We start from the raw sequence: 15,736 nt of genomic DNA on the forward strand, positions 1-15,736 counted from the left end.
GGCCCCGCCGCAGGCCACTGGAAAGCAGCTTGCGGCATCGCAGACATTCACAGAATGCCTTATCTTACAAAACTCACTTGGTTCTTGTTTTGCCTGATGGTTCTTGTGGACAGCGGAAAGCCCAGGAGGAAGAGAGGGACAGGGCAGCTGGCAATGCCCCAGCCAAGGTAAAGTGGGTGAGCGGGGAGGGAGGGCAGGAGCACTCCCTTGTCACCCGCAGTGAGCGCAGAGCCAGGCTGGGCCGAGCCCCCATTCGGATGTCTGTGTTCGGCCAGAGCATTTTGATTTGAGGCAGGTAGTTGAAACCTTAATAGGTGAAACATCTTTGTGTGTCTCAGGCAGAGCTGCTTTGTAGCTCAGGGTGACCCTCCCTCCCTCTCTCCCTTCTCCCCTTTTGTTTCTCTCTCTCCCTCCCCTTCTCTCTCTCTCTCTCTCTCTCTCTCTCTCTTTCTCCTTCCCCGCCTTTTCCTTTTATACTCCTGTCAGTAGAATATTGCTTGAGAACATTTTGGACTTGACTGCTTTAGATTATGTATGGTGGTGGCGAGAAAAAAAATCTGGAAAGAGTGAGTGTGAATGAGAGAGAAGAGAGAATTACTCCTTTGTCACCTGGGTTAGAGGGAAGGGCGTGAAACAGGGTCCTCCAGCTCCAGCTTCCACCCGGGTGGACGGCAGGAGCCACTGCACATCCAGCTTGGCCTTGATCCCTGCTGGCTATGGACAGAGGCTCTGCGCCAGGGTGGGTTGCACAGGCAGCTGCCAGCTGGACTGATGTCAGCTTGGGGTCTCAGATGTTTGTTTATCACAAAACCAACATTATGACAACATAAGAGAAATGTTTAAAAAGAATAAAAACCCACATTTTAATTCCTCCACCATTCAACCCAACTACTGTCCTCTAGTCATAACTTTTGACAATTAAGAGCTGGTCAGGTGGAATGGTGCCCTGCCGGGAGGTGTTTCCTTTTGCAAGGCTCTGGAGGGGTCTGGTCCTCCCGGCCTGTGAGGGCCTGGGGCAGAGGGGTAGGAGGGGTGGGAAGGTGTTGTTGAGCCCCATGGAGAACATGTGCCCAATGGTAGTTCTTGCCAAAAGTAACCTCTCCAGTTGGCCTCACTCAGTGCCTGGTGGGCCACGGAGCAGCGTGTCTCCTTGTCTCTGCAGTCACCTTTCCAAGAAGAACCTCGACGGGACCAAAACGCGGAAAGGGGAGGCTCAGCCGCTCCTCAGGGTGGAGGACCACGATTTCACCATGAGGCCGGCCTTTGGAGGTAGGACTGTGTCCTTCCCTTGGCCTGGTGGGGCTCGGCCCCCAGGCTGCTGTCCATGCTCTATCCCTTCTCTCGGGCCTTGCCTCCAGCCCTGCACCTCCTCCCTGCCTGGTCCTCACTGAGTCAGATCAGCCCGACTTGGCTTCCAGAGTCACTAAGTTTCCCTGGAAGGAAAGAGCTGGGAGGAAGGGAGTGGAGAGGGCTGTTGACTGCAGAGGAGCTGATGTGACAGAGCTGTTTACGTTCAGAAAGGACAGCTCTTCTAGAAAAGTAAGAGCTGGCCAGGAGGGTCTGGACACAAAGTGGCCCCCGCCTCAGGCACCCTGTGCCCAGATGGAAATTTGGGGGTTTGAGGGGACCACCTGCTTTTCAATGCAGCAGCAATAATTTAGCAAAAGCCCCATGACAAAGCCCCTCTGCAAACTTGTCCCCAAGGAGCTTCCCTGCTCTGGGGGTCAGGGAGGAGTGGCACGGCCGGTGGCTGTCCCTTCAGGAACTGGAGAAATGCCCAGGAGGGCTGGGAAAGGCGCCAGACGTCAGCTCTGTCCCACCAGGCAGGGAGAGCAACAGCAGGTATGGCGCAGTGCCAACGCCCCGCCTTGTGCAGGTGGGGAAACTGAGGCCCGGGGCATTTCAGTGATGGGCCCTGGCCACAGCAGCCCCTGGCAGGCTGGCTTCCATTTCCCTTTATCTTCACGCGTGAACTTCTCTTAAGTCCCAGTATTCTCTTGGGGCAGCAGGAAGGAGGAGGGGTGGCCTGCGGGCAAGTCAGCGGCCCTCTCTGAGCCTCTGTTTGCTGGTTTGTAGAAGGGGACAGTGACCCCTACGTCTGGGGTTGTCAGGATTAAACAAGATAATGCATGTGAAGCCCCTAGCACAGCCCCGTTCACGCCCCCTTAGGAAAGCCCAGCTGTCAGGCTTTCCTCTTGTGGTCTGATAAGGGATTAAGACACGAATTGATCCCAGAGGCCCCTGCACTTTAAAAGGCCTCAAAGCCGCCCACTCTGACACCTGGGGAGCAAAGGAGGAAAGGCGGCAGATCGCGGCCTCTGCCCCTTCTTCCTGCCCAGGAGGCTGCTCACCACCAGCTGGGTCAGGGCAGGGGCACCCTCTCCCTGGGAGTCTGGTTCCCTGGGAGCCTGCATGAGTAATACTGCCGAGGAGTTTCATAAAAATGAAGTGTCCCTGAACAAGCAGTTCTCAAATAGCCGTTTCTGCTCCGGGAGGTCCAAGCAGGATGTCCCCGTAAGCAGGAAACTCCACCTTGCCTTTTTACAAATTTTTAAAAAGACAAATTAAAAATATATATATATTCTTTCCTTTATTAAAAAATGATTTTTAGAGAAAGGAAGGGAAAAAACATTGATGTGATGTGAGAAACAGCAAGTATCGCTTGGTTGCCTGAGCACTTGCCCTGACCTGGAATCAAACCCGCCACCTTTTATTTACGGGACGGTGTTCTGAACAGCTGACCGCACCAGCCAGGGCTCCGTCTTGCTTTCTTGGAGAGCGTCAGTGAAGGTGCAGAGGGTGAGCTAAGTGGCTAGAAGAGCAATAAACAATGGCATTAATGAGAACAAACACTGTGTTAGTGACTCCTCTGTGTCAGGCACCATTTGAACCAAGGGACACACACGATCTTATTTTGGTCCTCACAGCTACTCTGTGAAGTAGATACTGTTATTATCCTTAGATGGGGAAACTGAGGCACGGGGAGGTGAAGTGACTGACCAGGCCGCACGGCTGCTCAGGTTAGACCCTCCCTCCTCGCCTGGCCTCTTTCTTGTTCCCTCTACCAGTATGTCCTTCAGTGCGGAGCTGACATATCCATCACACAGAAGAGCCATAAGATCTGAGGGCTCACAAACAATACTCTTGGGGCCCCTGAAAATATTTTATTTTAAAATTGGAAGAAAAAGAGACATTTTGGGTAGAAGAAAATGTTTTTAATATATTCATTTTTATGCCAATACAGTTATAAAATATGATTTTTAATATATTTTATGGAATAAGAGGCCCATGAAGGCAAAAATGCCTAGGGGCCCTAGAAAGTCCTGACAAGGCCCTGACTCAAGAAGAGGGGAAGGGGAGCACATAGTGAGGAGACAGAGCCTCCCCCTGCCCCCCTTCGCCAAGCCACAAGAAGTGCTATGACTCCTGTAGTCCTGGCCAAGCAGGCAGGATGGGGCCATCACAGAAGGGCCTTCCCATCGCCTGCAGTTCCAATGACTGGTACCATCTTTAATCCCTGGGAGCCTCTGGGGATGGCTTAGATACAAGAAGCCTTCGCTGTGGATGCACCTCATTCCTGGGCAGGCACATGGGCTGGGGTGGTGGGTGGTGAGGAGGAGGCTGCAGGCAGCACACAGGGGACTCTGCAAATAACAGAAGACACTCCTTCCTGGGGGGTGGGGGCGGGGTGGGTAGCCTGTGCCAGGTGCCCAGGAAGCAGAGCCTGGGGCCTTCCTGCCCTGGTGCGGGCCCAGCCTAGCACCCGCCTCCCCTTAGCTCTCACACACACCAAGCAGCTCATTGGAATAAAGATGTCCTGCAGCGGCTGTGGGGTTTGTCTTCTCATTTCTACCTTTTCCTATTTTATTTCCCTCAAGGGACTTTCGTGTGGGTTGCTATTGAAAAGTATTTGACAGAGAGACATTTATCTAAGACTAGGTACCCCTTGGATGACCTTTTCAGTGTGGAAAGAGAAAAGCTTAAAAATCTAGCCGCTTCCTAATAATCCCAGGGATCAGTTGACATGCAAATACTTTGTCTAAGCCCCAGCTGCCTTGTGTGTCCCTGTTAGAGGGACCCCCAGAGACCCAGGGCTCTTCCATTTGTTAGGAGAAATATTGTAATGCTGATTTTTTAGCATTTAAATTTATTTTTCTAATTGTGGTAATATATAACATAACATTTACTGTTTTAACTGTTTTTAAGTATATACCTCAGTGGCATTAAGCATGTTCACATCGTGCCACCATCACCACCTTCCATCTCCAGAACTTTTCATCTTCCCAGACTGAAACTCAAACCATCAAACAATAGCTGCCCACTGCCCTCTTCCCCCAGGCCCCGGTAACTACCCTTCTACTTTCTATTTCTATGATTTCACCTCATATAAGTGGCATTCATACACTTTCTGACTGGCTTTTGTAACTGGCTTATTTAGTTAACATAAGGTCTTCAAAATTCGTCCACGTTGTAGCACGTGACAGCATTTTCTTCCTTTTTAAGGCCACGTAATAGTCACGGTATGAATATATCACACTTTCTCTGTGCCCTCATCTGTGAATGGGCATTTGGTTTGTTTCCACCTTTTGACTGCTGCGAATAATGCTGCCTTGAACATGTGCGTATAAATATCTGTTTGAGACCCTGCTGTCAATTCTTTTGGGGTAGAAGCTCCGGAGTGGAATGCTGGACCATATGGTAGTTGTATGTATAATTTTTTGAGGACCTGACACACTGTCTTCTACAGCAGCTTTACCGTTCTACATTCTCACCAGCACAACGCTGATTTTTTAATTCAAACCGTGCAGATGAGAGGTTAAAGGGGGGACGTGGTGTCGTCATAGATTCTTTTGAATTTTATCCAAGGAGTTCGTCAGGATGGTCAGGAAGAATGGTGGCAACAAAGCAGGTTACGTTGTCCAACCAAAATACTATTGTTTATAAGGCAAATATGTGGGGTTTTTGAACTGTTAACTGGTCTACGACAGTTAGGAACTCAGTGGTGAGCAAGACAGCCAGTTCTTGGAGCCTTTATGCTCTAGTGGGGGAGACCAGTGTTAATGAAATCCTCACGTCAAGATGTCAAATGGTGAGAGCTGCTGGGAAGGAAAAGCCAGGAGCTGTGGGGTTGGCACAGCAGGGTCTGAACAGCTGCCCCAAGGAGCCAAGGAAGACAAAGAAACACCAAGGAGCCTCGCTAGCCTGGACGCTCATGCGATGGGAGTCCTTTACATTCCGTTACTGTCCCTGAAACAATATTATTCTCAAGGAGTCTGCCAAGGACAGATAAATGGTTAAGTGCAATCAAGTGTCACAGAGCAATGCAGGATGCTCTACTGATGGAGTGGGGAAACTGAGGGAGGAGTCAGTTCTGCCCAGAGAGGATCAGAGAAACTTTTGTTCAGGAGGCGGTGGTCACAATGAGTCTGGGAAGACGTGCAGTGGGCGAGCCCATCTGGTGGAGAAAGGAGGACAAGCCGGGAGCAGGGAGCTCACGGATGAGGGTGAAGCATATCAGGGAACTGTGAGCAGCTCCGTGTCGCTGCGCTATGTCATGTGTGAGTGTGTGAATGTGTGTGTGAGTATGTGAGTGCATATGTGTGTAGACAGGGAGGGGACACAGAGAGATAAGGCTGGCACATGGGCTGGGGCAGATCTGGGAAGGTTGTGCTGCATTTGGACTGTTAGCATCGAAGCAGCTAACATGGCTATTTAAATTGATCCCAGGAAAGGTTCTCTTGCTAGAAGCTGATATGGGGAAGGCTGGGGGATGACAGGGCAAGACATGAGCTGTAGAACGTTCCCTGTGGGCCTGTGGGGAGGGCGCTGCCATAGTTGAGAATGAATGCTGGACAATAGCTGACCAGTTCGGCCATGGTCCAGACTGCAATTAACGAGGGAGGAAGCTAAGGCCATAAAGGAAGCAGAGGGTGGGGTGGGGTGGGGAGGCAGGGATCTGTGAGATGTAAGGAGGAAGATTGCCTCTGATGGAATCAGAGGAACCTGGGACCCTAAGTGTCTGACCTTGGGAGACCATTCATGGAGATGGAGCACCTGGAAAGCAACTGGAAAAAAGACATGGTAACAGTCGTCCTACTCCAAGGGGCGAGGGAAGAGAGTTTGGTGAAGGCCTGCCTGCAAGAGTGTGGGCAAGGTTCAGGGAAACCAATGAGTTACGGGGAGGCCCCAAGGGATGGAAAAGTGTGGAGCCATTAGCAGGTGGAGGCCTGCATTATAAGGGGAAGAAGCAGTATCTTTCCCAGATTGTGCTCTTGGCGGGGGTGGGCCTGCGAGTGCTGCCCACAGAGCTCAGCTCCCCATCACAGACCAGGGCGGAGCAGAGCGGGGGGTGGGGGTGGGGGTGGGTCTGGAGAGGCAAACCCAGAGGTCAGCATTGGACCGATGGGCATTGAGTGAGTCAGGGAAGGCTGGGGATGGGACCCAGCCTGTGACCAGGGCACTGGCTGGGCCTGTAGTGCCTTCCCCATACCAGCTTCTAGCAAGAGAACCTTTCCTGGGATAAATTTAAATAGCAAAAGGCCGATTTAAGAGACAAGGCAGGAACATTGGCTTGTGTGCTTCTTTGAGCATCACTTGTTAGAGATTCAATTCTCCAGTCCCACCCCAGGCCTCCTGAACCAGAGACTCTGGGGGTGGGGCCCCGGCAGGTGGGTTTTCACAAGCCTTGCTTTGATGTTGATTAACAGGCAAGTTGGAGAAACACTGGGTGACTCCAGAAGTGAGATTTTATGAGGTTGCCTGCCCTTTTGCTGTCAAACCCTTCCACTCTCCCGCCTCCACCAGCTCTCCACTCCCTGCCTAACACTGTCTCCACCCCCCTGCACTTGCCCAGTGGAGGAGTCTTTTCCTGGGCCTCGGCCTCTCTGACCTCTCTCCCATGGCCATTCTCCTCTGTCGTCTCTGATGCAGCTCTTCCTTGGCTCCTTCTCCGAGGTCCTTGGGTCCCTTCTCCTCCGGGAAGACACTCCGCCCCTTCCATAGCCAGCTCTCTGCTGCTGGTGACACTCAGTCTCCCTCTGGAGCCCAATCTCGGACCCAAACTCTAATTGCCTAGCTGTTGTTAAAATCTAAAAGAGGTCCCCACTGGATAGCCAACCAATTTCTTAAATTTCATATTGAAAAACAACCCTGCCCCATTGCCCAATATCCTGTCCTTGGTGCATGGTGAATTTGCGCTAAGTCATTTACACTAGTATTTCTGTTGAAAACCAAATGCTTAAACTGTCAGCATTTCTGAATTATCAAGTTGGACAATATTCATTTGTTAATTGGAGCATTTAGTCCATTTACATTTATGGTATAATATATCTAGTGTTTTTTAAAAATTCATGCTCCTTTTTAAAAAATAAATTTTTATTGATCTCAGAGAGGAAGGAAGAGGGAGAGAGATAGAAACATCAATGAGAGAGAATCATTGATTGGCTGCCTCCTGCACACCCCCTACTGGGGATCAAGCCTGAAACCTGGGCATATGCCCTTGACCGGAATTAAACCTGGGACCCTTCAGTCCACAGGACGATGCTCTATCCACTGAGCCAAACCAGCTAGGGCTATCTAGTGGTTTTTAACGTATCATCCTACTATGTTGTTTTTATTGTCCAACCTATTGTATTTCTCCTTCTTTGTTGCTTTCTTTTGGACTTATTACTTTTGCTTATTCCTAGTTTGGCTTTCCTATTTTTGTTTTGAAAATGCATATTCTTATTATATTTTGGTGGTTCCCCAGAAAACAACATGAACTCTTGGCTTATCACACTATTGTGTTAATTAGTGACTTTTATTGTTCTCCAGACAATACAAAGACCTCAGAACACTTTTACTCCATTTACTCCCCTCCCTACTTAAATGTTGTTTCTCCCATGTGTGTTTTGGTTTTTTCAACCCCACAATACATTATTAGTATTGTCCTATGCAGTCAATGTTCACTTAGAACCATGCATGTATTTACCATTTTTGTTGTTTATTTGTTCTTGCATGCCCAGCTTTCCTTCTGAGATCACGTTCCTTCTGCTTGAAAAACATCTTCATTTAGGGCAGGATGCTTGCTGGCAAGTTCTTTCAATTTTGGCTTGTCTGAAAATTCTATCTCACATTCAATCTTGAAGTGTCAGTGGGGGGAAAAATGACATTTATCTTAATTTAAAAATTGGATAAACCCCTGATATGTTTTCCAGGACCACGTGAGGCGAATAACAGCAGAAAGAATTAGGAACCAAGCAAAGTCCTTGGCTAAACATGTATTTCCCTTCTGCTGCCTTGAATCAGTCACCTCACCAGTGACTTCCATATGGCTCACCAGATCCCTCTCTTAAAGCAGAAAACCCCACAGCTATGTTAAGGAGCCAAAGCATGAAGGCCCCGTTAGCCTAACAAGGCTATATGATTTCTAACACCTGATGGGACTCAGTTCTGCTCAAGACCTAACATTGCTCACAGAAGAAATCAGTAATTTGGAAGAATTTCTCCCAAAACCAGGTTGGGAAAGGCCACAAAATGGAGCACTCAGGAGAGCCTGGGAGTGTCTTGCTTTGGCAGGTCAAAGGCCAAGGTCAACTCCATTGTGCTGAGACCAAGGAGGGCAGGGCAGTTGGTTCTGTTCAAGCTGGAGGTGTGAGTCCCAGGTATGCAGCTCTGGAGCCTCCCGAATACACAGTTTGTTTACCTCCAACAACCCAGGTTCCCTGTTGACCTGACCTGCACTCCCTCGCAGCCATACCTGCAGAACACCAACACCACCCTCCAGGCTTTATCCAATTTCTCTTAGGAGGTGGCTGGCGCTGCTGGCACTGTGGAGGCCAAGGCAGGCCCTGAGAACAGAGAGACACAGTGACAGGTATCAAGCAAGCTGATATATTTTATCTGTAAAATGTCCTTTGCCAAAACCAGCTCCTGGTTAAACACAGTGTGTTTTATCTGAAAACCAGGCCACTGGGAAGTGAGCCCAAAGAGGGTGATGGCTATATCGTTTCTTCCCTTTGGCTTCTGAAACACTGCATGTGGCAGGTCACACGGCCAGTGGGTCGAGCAGAGCACTCCTTCTACAAGAAGCAGTACCACTGTTGTAATGTACCCCGCGAATCACACAAGGACGCCTCAAGAAGTCGAATTAAAGAGTCACATTTATTGCAAATCAACTGATTGATGTACTTCTCACATCGATGTTTCTCCCTTTTTTCCTGTTTTCTTCTCTCTCTGAAATCAATAAAAACGTATTTAAAAACCCAAATAAATAAAACAGGTAAAACCCTTAAGACAAAGGTGTGTGTTGTTCCTCACACCTGTATGTTCCTTTCTCTCATTTCCTATCTTTGTTTCTCCTAAGCTCTAAAGGTCCCTGTCCCTGTGAGACTTGCAACCAGGGAGCAGTGGGCAGCAGCACCTCATCCGGGCTAGCTCCCTGAATCTGTCTCCAAGGGCCCCTTGATCTTGTCTCTTCTATTTTAATTCCTTCCTCTGTTTCTCTCTGTGGATGAAAACAGGCCACATGCTAACCTGTCAAGGTTAAGGGTTGACAGAACCCAGGCTATAAGGTGAGACAGGAGGAAAAATGTGTGGCTGGTTTTTCAATTTGGTTTTCCAATTTGAATTGCTTTCTGAGAGTCTGACCCAATGCCTTTGCTGTATAAACGAGAGCTGAACTAGTTCAGCTCCGAAGATAAGGGTCACATCCTCCCTCCAGCCTGAATCTCTAGTGCCTTAGGCGACTAAAAATCGTTGTGGAGGTGTCAGAGGTCATTCCTCACGACTTGTAGGGGCCCCACAGGGAACCTCCAACTCAACTTTAATTAAGGAATTGACTCATCCGGGGACAGGCATATAAAGATTGGTCACCTAGCGCGCGAGTCCTCAGGGCTGTATTAGACATCCAGGGAGAGAAACCGAGGCACATAAGAGGGCTGAATGCCACTCAAGGGCTGAGAGCCTCGAAGAGCTCAACCCATAAGCAGCACACTTTGACCCATTACATAGTCTCCCTAGAGAATTTGCTCATACTGCCAGTGTTAAAAAAAAAAAAAAAAAAAAAGCCGCTACAATTTACATGGTAAATTGTGCCTCCATGGCCAGAAACTCCCAGACCCCAGCCCTCAATAATACTCCTGATAGGAATCCTATTACTGGCAAGCACTGTCACTAGAAATCTCATCTAAAAATGGCCATAATGCAGGAGTCTTTGGGTGCCTAAATTTAAAATAAAAACATGGGAAACCAAGATGGCAGCATAGGTAAACACCGGAGTTTGCTGCCTCGAACAACCACTTCAAAAATACAACTAAAAGACGGAACGGACATCATCCAGAACAACAGGAAGGCTGGCTGAGTGGAAATTCTACAACTAGAAGAAAAGAGAAAAGCATACCGAGACTCAGAGGAGGCGCAGTGCGGAAGTAAAATACTAAGGTACGGAGGTACACGTGGAGCGGGCTGGCGGCTAAGGGCGCGGTTGTTGTTTTCAATCGGGAGGGAGTCTCAGGCTCTGAGCTCAAGTTCCGGGCTAGTCTCTGGGGACCCAGACTCATACAGAAGTGGAACTGTCTGGCATCGCTTTCTCTCGGAGGGGCTTGCAGCGATTGCTGAGATACTGAGAAGCGGGGCCTCTGAGAGCAGCCATAACTGCTAGCCCCGCCCTGTTGATCCCGTGGGACCCACCCTGCCCAAGCCCTGCAGGGAGGCTTTTGCTGGATAGCCTAAGGCAGAGGCTAGATTAGCACCTCCCTAGAGATCCAGGAGCCAATGTACCCAGAAGTCAGAGTGGGACCATCCAGTTTGCAGCTCCATGGAACCATAAAGGACACACTCAGGGGGCAGACTCAGTGAGCATCAAAGCCCCATTGAAGCAAGTCTTGCCTCAGAGGGGTGTCTCCAGCACAGAAGTTCTCCCACTGCAGACACAGCTGATTCTCACAGCCAATTGGCCTGGAGGTCAATTCCTCCCAGTGATACCTACAACAATCAAGGCTTAACTACAACAAGACTGTGCACAAAGCCCACAGGGGGTGCACCAAGAGTGTCCACCCCAGGTAATTGGGGAGGCTAAACCACTGGGCCCTAGAGGACACTTAGCATAGAAAACCACTTTATCAACACAGGGAAGCATAAAAAATGCGGAGACAAAGAAAAAGGACATAAATGACAGAAATGGAGGAAAGCAAACTACTGGATATAGAGTTCAAAACCACACTTTTAAGGTTTTTCAAGAGTTTTCTAGAAACTGCCGATAAACTTATTGAGACCTACAAGAAATCTAATGAGACCCTCAAGGTTGTGATAAAGGACCAACTAGAAATTAAGCATACACTGACTGAAATAAAGAATATTATACAGACTCTGAACAGCAGACTAGAGGATCACAAGAATCAACTCAACGATTTGAAATACGAAGAAGCAAAAAACACCCAACCGGAAAAGCCAAATGAAAAAAGAATCCAAAAATACGAAGATAGTGTAAGGAGCCTCTGGGACAGCTTCAAGCGTACCAACATCCAAATTATAGGGGTGCCAGAAGTAGAGAGAGAGCAAGATATTGAAAACCTATTTGAAGAAATCATGACAGAAAACTTCCCCTACCTGGTGAAAGAAATAGACTTACAAGTCCAGGAAGTGCAGAGAACCCCAAACAAAAGGAATCCAAAGAGGACCACACCAAGACACATCATCATTAAAATGCCAAGAGCAAAAGATAAAGAGAGAATCTTAAAAGCAGCAAGAGAAAGAAAGTCAGTTACCTACAAGGGAGTACTCATACGACTGTCAGCTGATTTCTCAACAGAAACTTTGCAGGCCAGAAGGGAGTGGCAAGAAATATTCAAAGTCAAAGTGATGAATACCAAGAACCTACAACCAAGATTACTTCATCCAGCAAAGCTATCATTCAGAACTGAAGGTCAGATAAAGAGCTTCACAGATAAGGAAAAGCTAAAGGAGTTCATCACCACCAAACCAGTATTATATGAAATGCTGAAAGGTATCCTTTAAGAAGAGAAAGAAGAAGAAAAAGGTAAAGATACAAATTATGAACAACAAATACACATCTATCAACAAGTGAATCTGAAAATCAAGTGAATAATCTGATGAACAGAATGAACTGGTGATTATAATAGAATCAGGGGCATAGAAAGGGAGTGGACTGACTATTCTTGTGGGGGGGAAAGGGGTGAAGGGGATGCAGGAAGAGACTGGACAAAAATCGTGCACCTATGGATGAGAACAGTGGGTGGGGAGTGAGGGAGGAGGGTGGGGTGGGAACTGGGTGGAGGGGAGTTATGGGGGGGGAAAAAGAGGAACAAATGTAATAATCTGAACAATAAAGATTTAACTAATAAAAAATAAAATAAAATAAAAACATATTAATACAAGTCCATGTAGGCAATAATGGTTGCTTAATATTGCATTATCATTGAAAATTTAGACTTCCAAACACTAAAAATTCTCATACATTACATTACTTTAAATAAAAAATATATAAAATATGGACATACATCCCTGGCTGGCATGCTCAATGGTTACAGCATCATTATATCCAACAGAGGGTTGTGGATTTGATTCATGGTCAAGGGCACTTACCTGTGTTACAGGTCCGATCCCATCCCCAGTCAGGGCACGTGTGGGAGGCAACCAATAAATGTGTCTCTGTCACATCGATGTTTCCCTCTCTCCTGCCTCTTTCTCTCTCTCTCCCCCCTCTCTCCCTCTTCCCTTCCACTCTCTAAAAATCAATGCAAAAAATATTCTCTCTCCTGGTAAGGATTAAAAAAATGTAAAACTACATATTTATGAAAAAAAGGTGAGTTACTCTTGAATTATGCATATGGCCTGTAAATATATGGTATTTGTATGATACATATACATGTTTGTATTATGTGCTCCATATGGCATTATTAGAATGTAATAATTTATTGGCCTAAAAATGAAATACTTGTAAATTAAACAAAATCTTGTAGCCTGTACAAATATTTAATACACTATTTTAATGCTAACTGATGTCTTACCCAGTTTTCACAAAATTTATGTCATAATATTTAATTAATTTTAGTTTACAACCTTTCCAAAGTTTAAATTTTAAGAAACATTATAATGAAAGCATGAGTGGGGGGGGGGGGGAGGGGATTTAATGGGGGAGATGAGGACACATTTGTAATACCTTAACTAATAAAGAATTAAAAAAAAAAAAAGAAACATTATAATTGCCCAAAACATGACTACTTTGCCGAAACTGGTTTGGCTCAGTGGATAGAGTGTCGGCCTGCGGACTGAAGGGTCCCAGGTTCGATTCCGGTCAAGGGCATGTACCTTGGTTGCGGGCACATCCCCAGTAGGAGATGTGCAGGAGGCAGCTGATGGATGTTTCTCTCTCATCGATGTTTCTAACTCTCTATCTCTCTCCCTTCCTCTCTGTAAAAAATCTATAAAATATATTTAAAAAACAAACAAACAAAAAAGAAACATGACTACTTTATTCCAATGGGCCCTGAAATACCTCAAAAATTTAATCTCTATCTTTATGAAAAAAGTTTTAAAAGTCATCAGGACTAGTCCTGGTTGGTTTGGCCCAGTGGATAGAGCTTTGGCCAGCAGAATGAAGACTCCTAAGTTCGATTCTGGTCAAAGGCATATACCTGGGTGCAGGCTCAATTTCAGTCAAGGGAATTACCTGGGTTGCAGGCTCGATTCCCAGCTCTGGTTAAGGAGCATGCAGGAGGCAACCAATCAATGTGTCTCTCTCACATTGATGTTTCCCTCTTCCTCTCTCTCCCCCACTCCCTTCCACTCTAAAAATTAATGAAAAAAAATCCTCAGGTGAGGATTAACAACAAAAACCAAGTAATTAAACATGTTTAACATACTTAAATTCTATCTACTTCTACTTATATAAAAACCCTGGGTGTGGCATCATGGCCAGAAGTGCGACCAACTGGAAGGAAGTCAGTCCTGCAGGGGTCCTCTTGAAAACGGCTGTGCCCTCCCCCAGCTGTTTCCTGGAGGGTGAGGTTTCAGGCAGGAACCCGCCCTCGGAGTGGAGCGTGGAAGTGAAATGATTTGTAATGGATCTATTATTGAAGCTACCTTTGGAAATACTATAGCTATAGATCAGTGGCTCTCAACCTTGGCTGCACATTAGAATCACCTGGGAATCTTTTTAAAATCCTGATTTCTGGGCCTCATCCTCCGGAAATTCTGTTTCTTGGTTACTAATGTTGTGGCCCCAACCCATAACAAAGAAACAATTTCCGGAGGCTGAGGCCAGAGTGGGGTTTCCCCCTGCGGTGCCTGGCCAGCCTGGGTGAGGGAAGTACTGCTAAGCAATAGCCACACTGTTTTGCTATCAGACATTAGTGTAAGTATCTGGACACTTGTATTCCAACCCACCATGAAGAGAAGACTTCATTAAATTCACAGATTCCAACGGCATATTACTCATCAGGTGATTCATTGTGAATCTGCAGACTCCCAGGATTGATTCCAGTCAAGGGCATGTACTTTGGTTGCGGGCACATCCCCAGTAGCGGGTGTGCAGGAGGCAGCTGATGGATGTTTCTCTCTCATGGATGTTTCTAACTCTCTATCCCTCTCCCTTCTGCTCTGTAAAAAATCAATAAAATATATTATTTTTAAAAATTGTGATTTCCTCTTCTTTTCAGTTTCAAATTGAGGGTTACCAAGTGTGATTTGTTCCTAGGAAGAAGCATCTAGAATTTAACACTGTCCCTCCTACAGGCTTTGCAAGGACAACAATTCATTGTTCACCCTGGAGCATAGATCATCCCTTGCCATCCAAGGGAGGGATAATTCATTGGTTAATGTATAAAAATTTTATCAAAGAATAACATTGGTGACAACTTGGTAAACTTACCAAACATTTAATTATATACTTAAAATAAGTGAATGCATAAATTACCTCTTAAATCATCATTATTATAATGCTAAAGATAATTTTTTAAAGAATAATTTGTCACTCATTCTCCCTTGTATCTCACATATGTAAAAGAATTAATAAATATTTAATAAATTAATAAACAATGCATAGTCCTCATAATTATTCTCAGTCTGAAACAAATATTCCAGATTCAAATACCCATCTCTCTAGGACCACCATCTCTGCACGGTTGGCAGCTTAAAAGTAAAAGTAATTATTTAGTTTAACTTTTTGTTTTATTTCTTAAAGTATTACAAAGAGTATTACACATGTCTCCTTCCCCCCCCTTGACATTCCCCCAGCTTCCCCCACCCCCCAGTGTCTTGTGTCCATTAGTTATTCTCATATGCATGCATATAAGTCCTCGGTTGATCTCCTATCCCGCCCCCCAACCCTCCCCAGGGTTCCCACTGTAGTTTGACATTATGCTCAATGCTGCTCTGCCTCTGTATCCATTTTTGTTCATCAGTCTATAATGGTCCTTATTATCCATAAATGAGTGAGTTCATGTGGTATTTTTCTCAGCTTCCCAGGGGCCATCTCAGCCTCACAGGGGCCGTCTCAACCTCACACGGGCTGGCTCAACCTCACCGGGGCCGTTACAACCTCACTGGGGCCAATTCAACCTCACTGGGGCCGTCTCGACCTCACCGGGGCCGTCTCAGCCTCACCGCAGCCTCACAGGGGCCGTCTCAACCTCACAGGGGCCGTCTCAACTTCACATGGGCCGTCTCAACCTCACATGGGCCGATTCAACCTCACCGGGGCCGATTCAACCTCACCGGGGCCGTCTCAACCTCACCA

The 15,736-nt window shown here is 46.8% G+C and overlaps 1 protein-coding gene across 1 annotated transcript in view; it reads left to right on the forward strand.

Moving 5' to 3' along the window:
- GABRR2 (gamma-aminobutyric acid type A receptor subunit rho2) overlaps positions 1-15,736 on the forward strand; it is a 38,441-nt gene continuing 22,705 nt past the window's right edge. Inside the window, exons 1-2 of the mRNA XM_036315972.1 lie at positions 1-167; positions 1,163-1,269. Coding sequence (XP_036171865.1) covers positions 55-167; positions 1,163-1,269 — 220 coding nt within the window. The 5' untranslated portion in view covers positions 1-54. The remainder of the gene's footprint in view (positions 168-1,162; positions 1,270-15,736) is intronic.

The sequence above is a fragment of the Myotis myotis genome, unplaced genomic scaffold, assembly GCF_014108235.1.
Source record: "Myotis myotis isolate mMyoMyo1 unplaced genomic scaffold, mMyoMyo1.p scaffold_m19_p_7, whole genome shotgun sequence".
Classification (NCBI taxonomy): Eukaryota; Metazoa; Chordata; class Mammalia; order Chiroptera; family Vespertilionidae; genus Myotis; species Myotis myotis.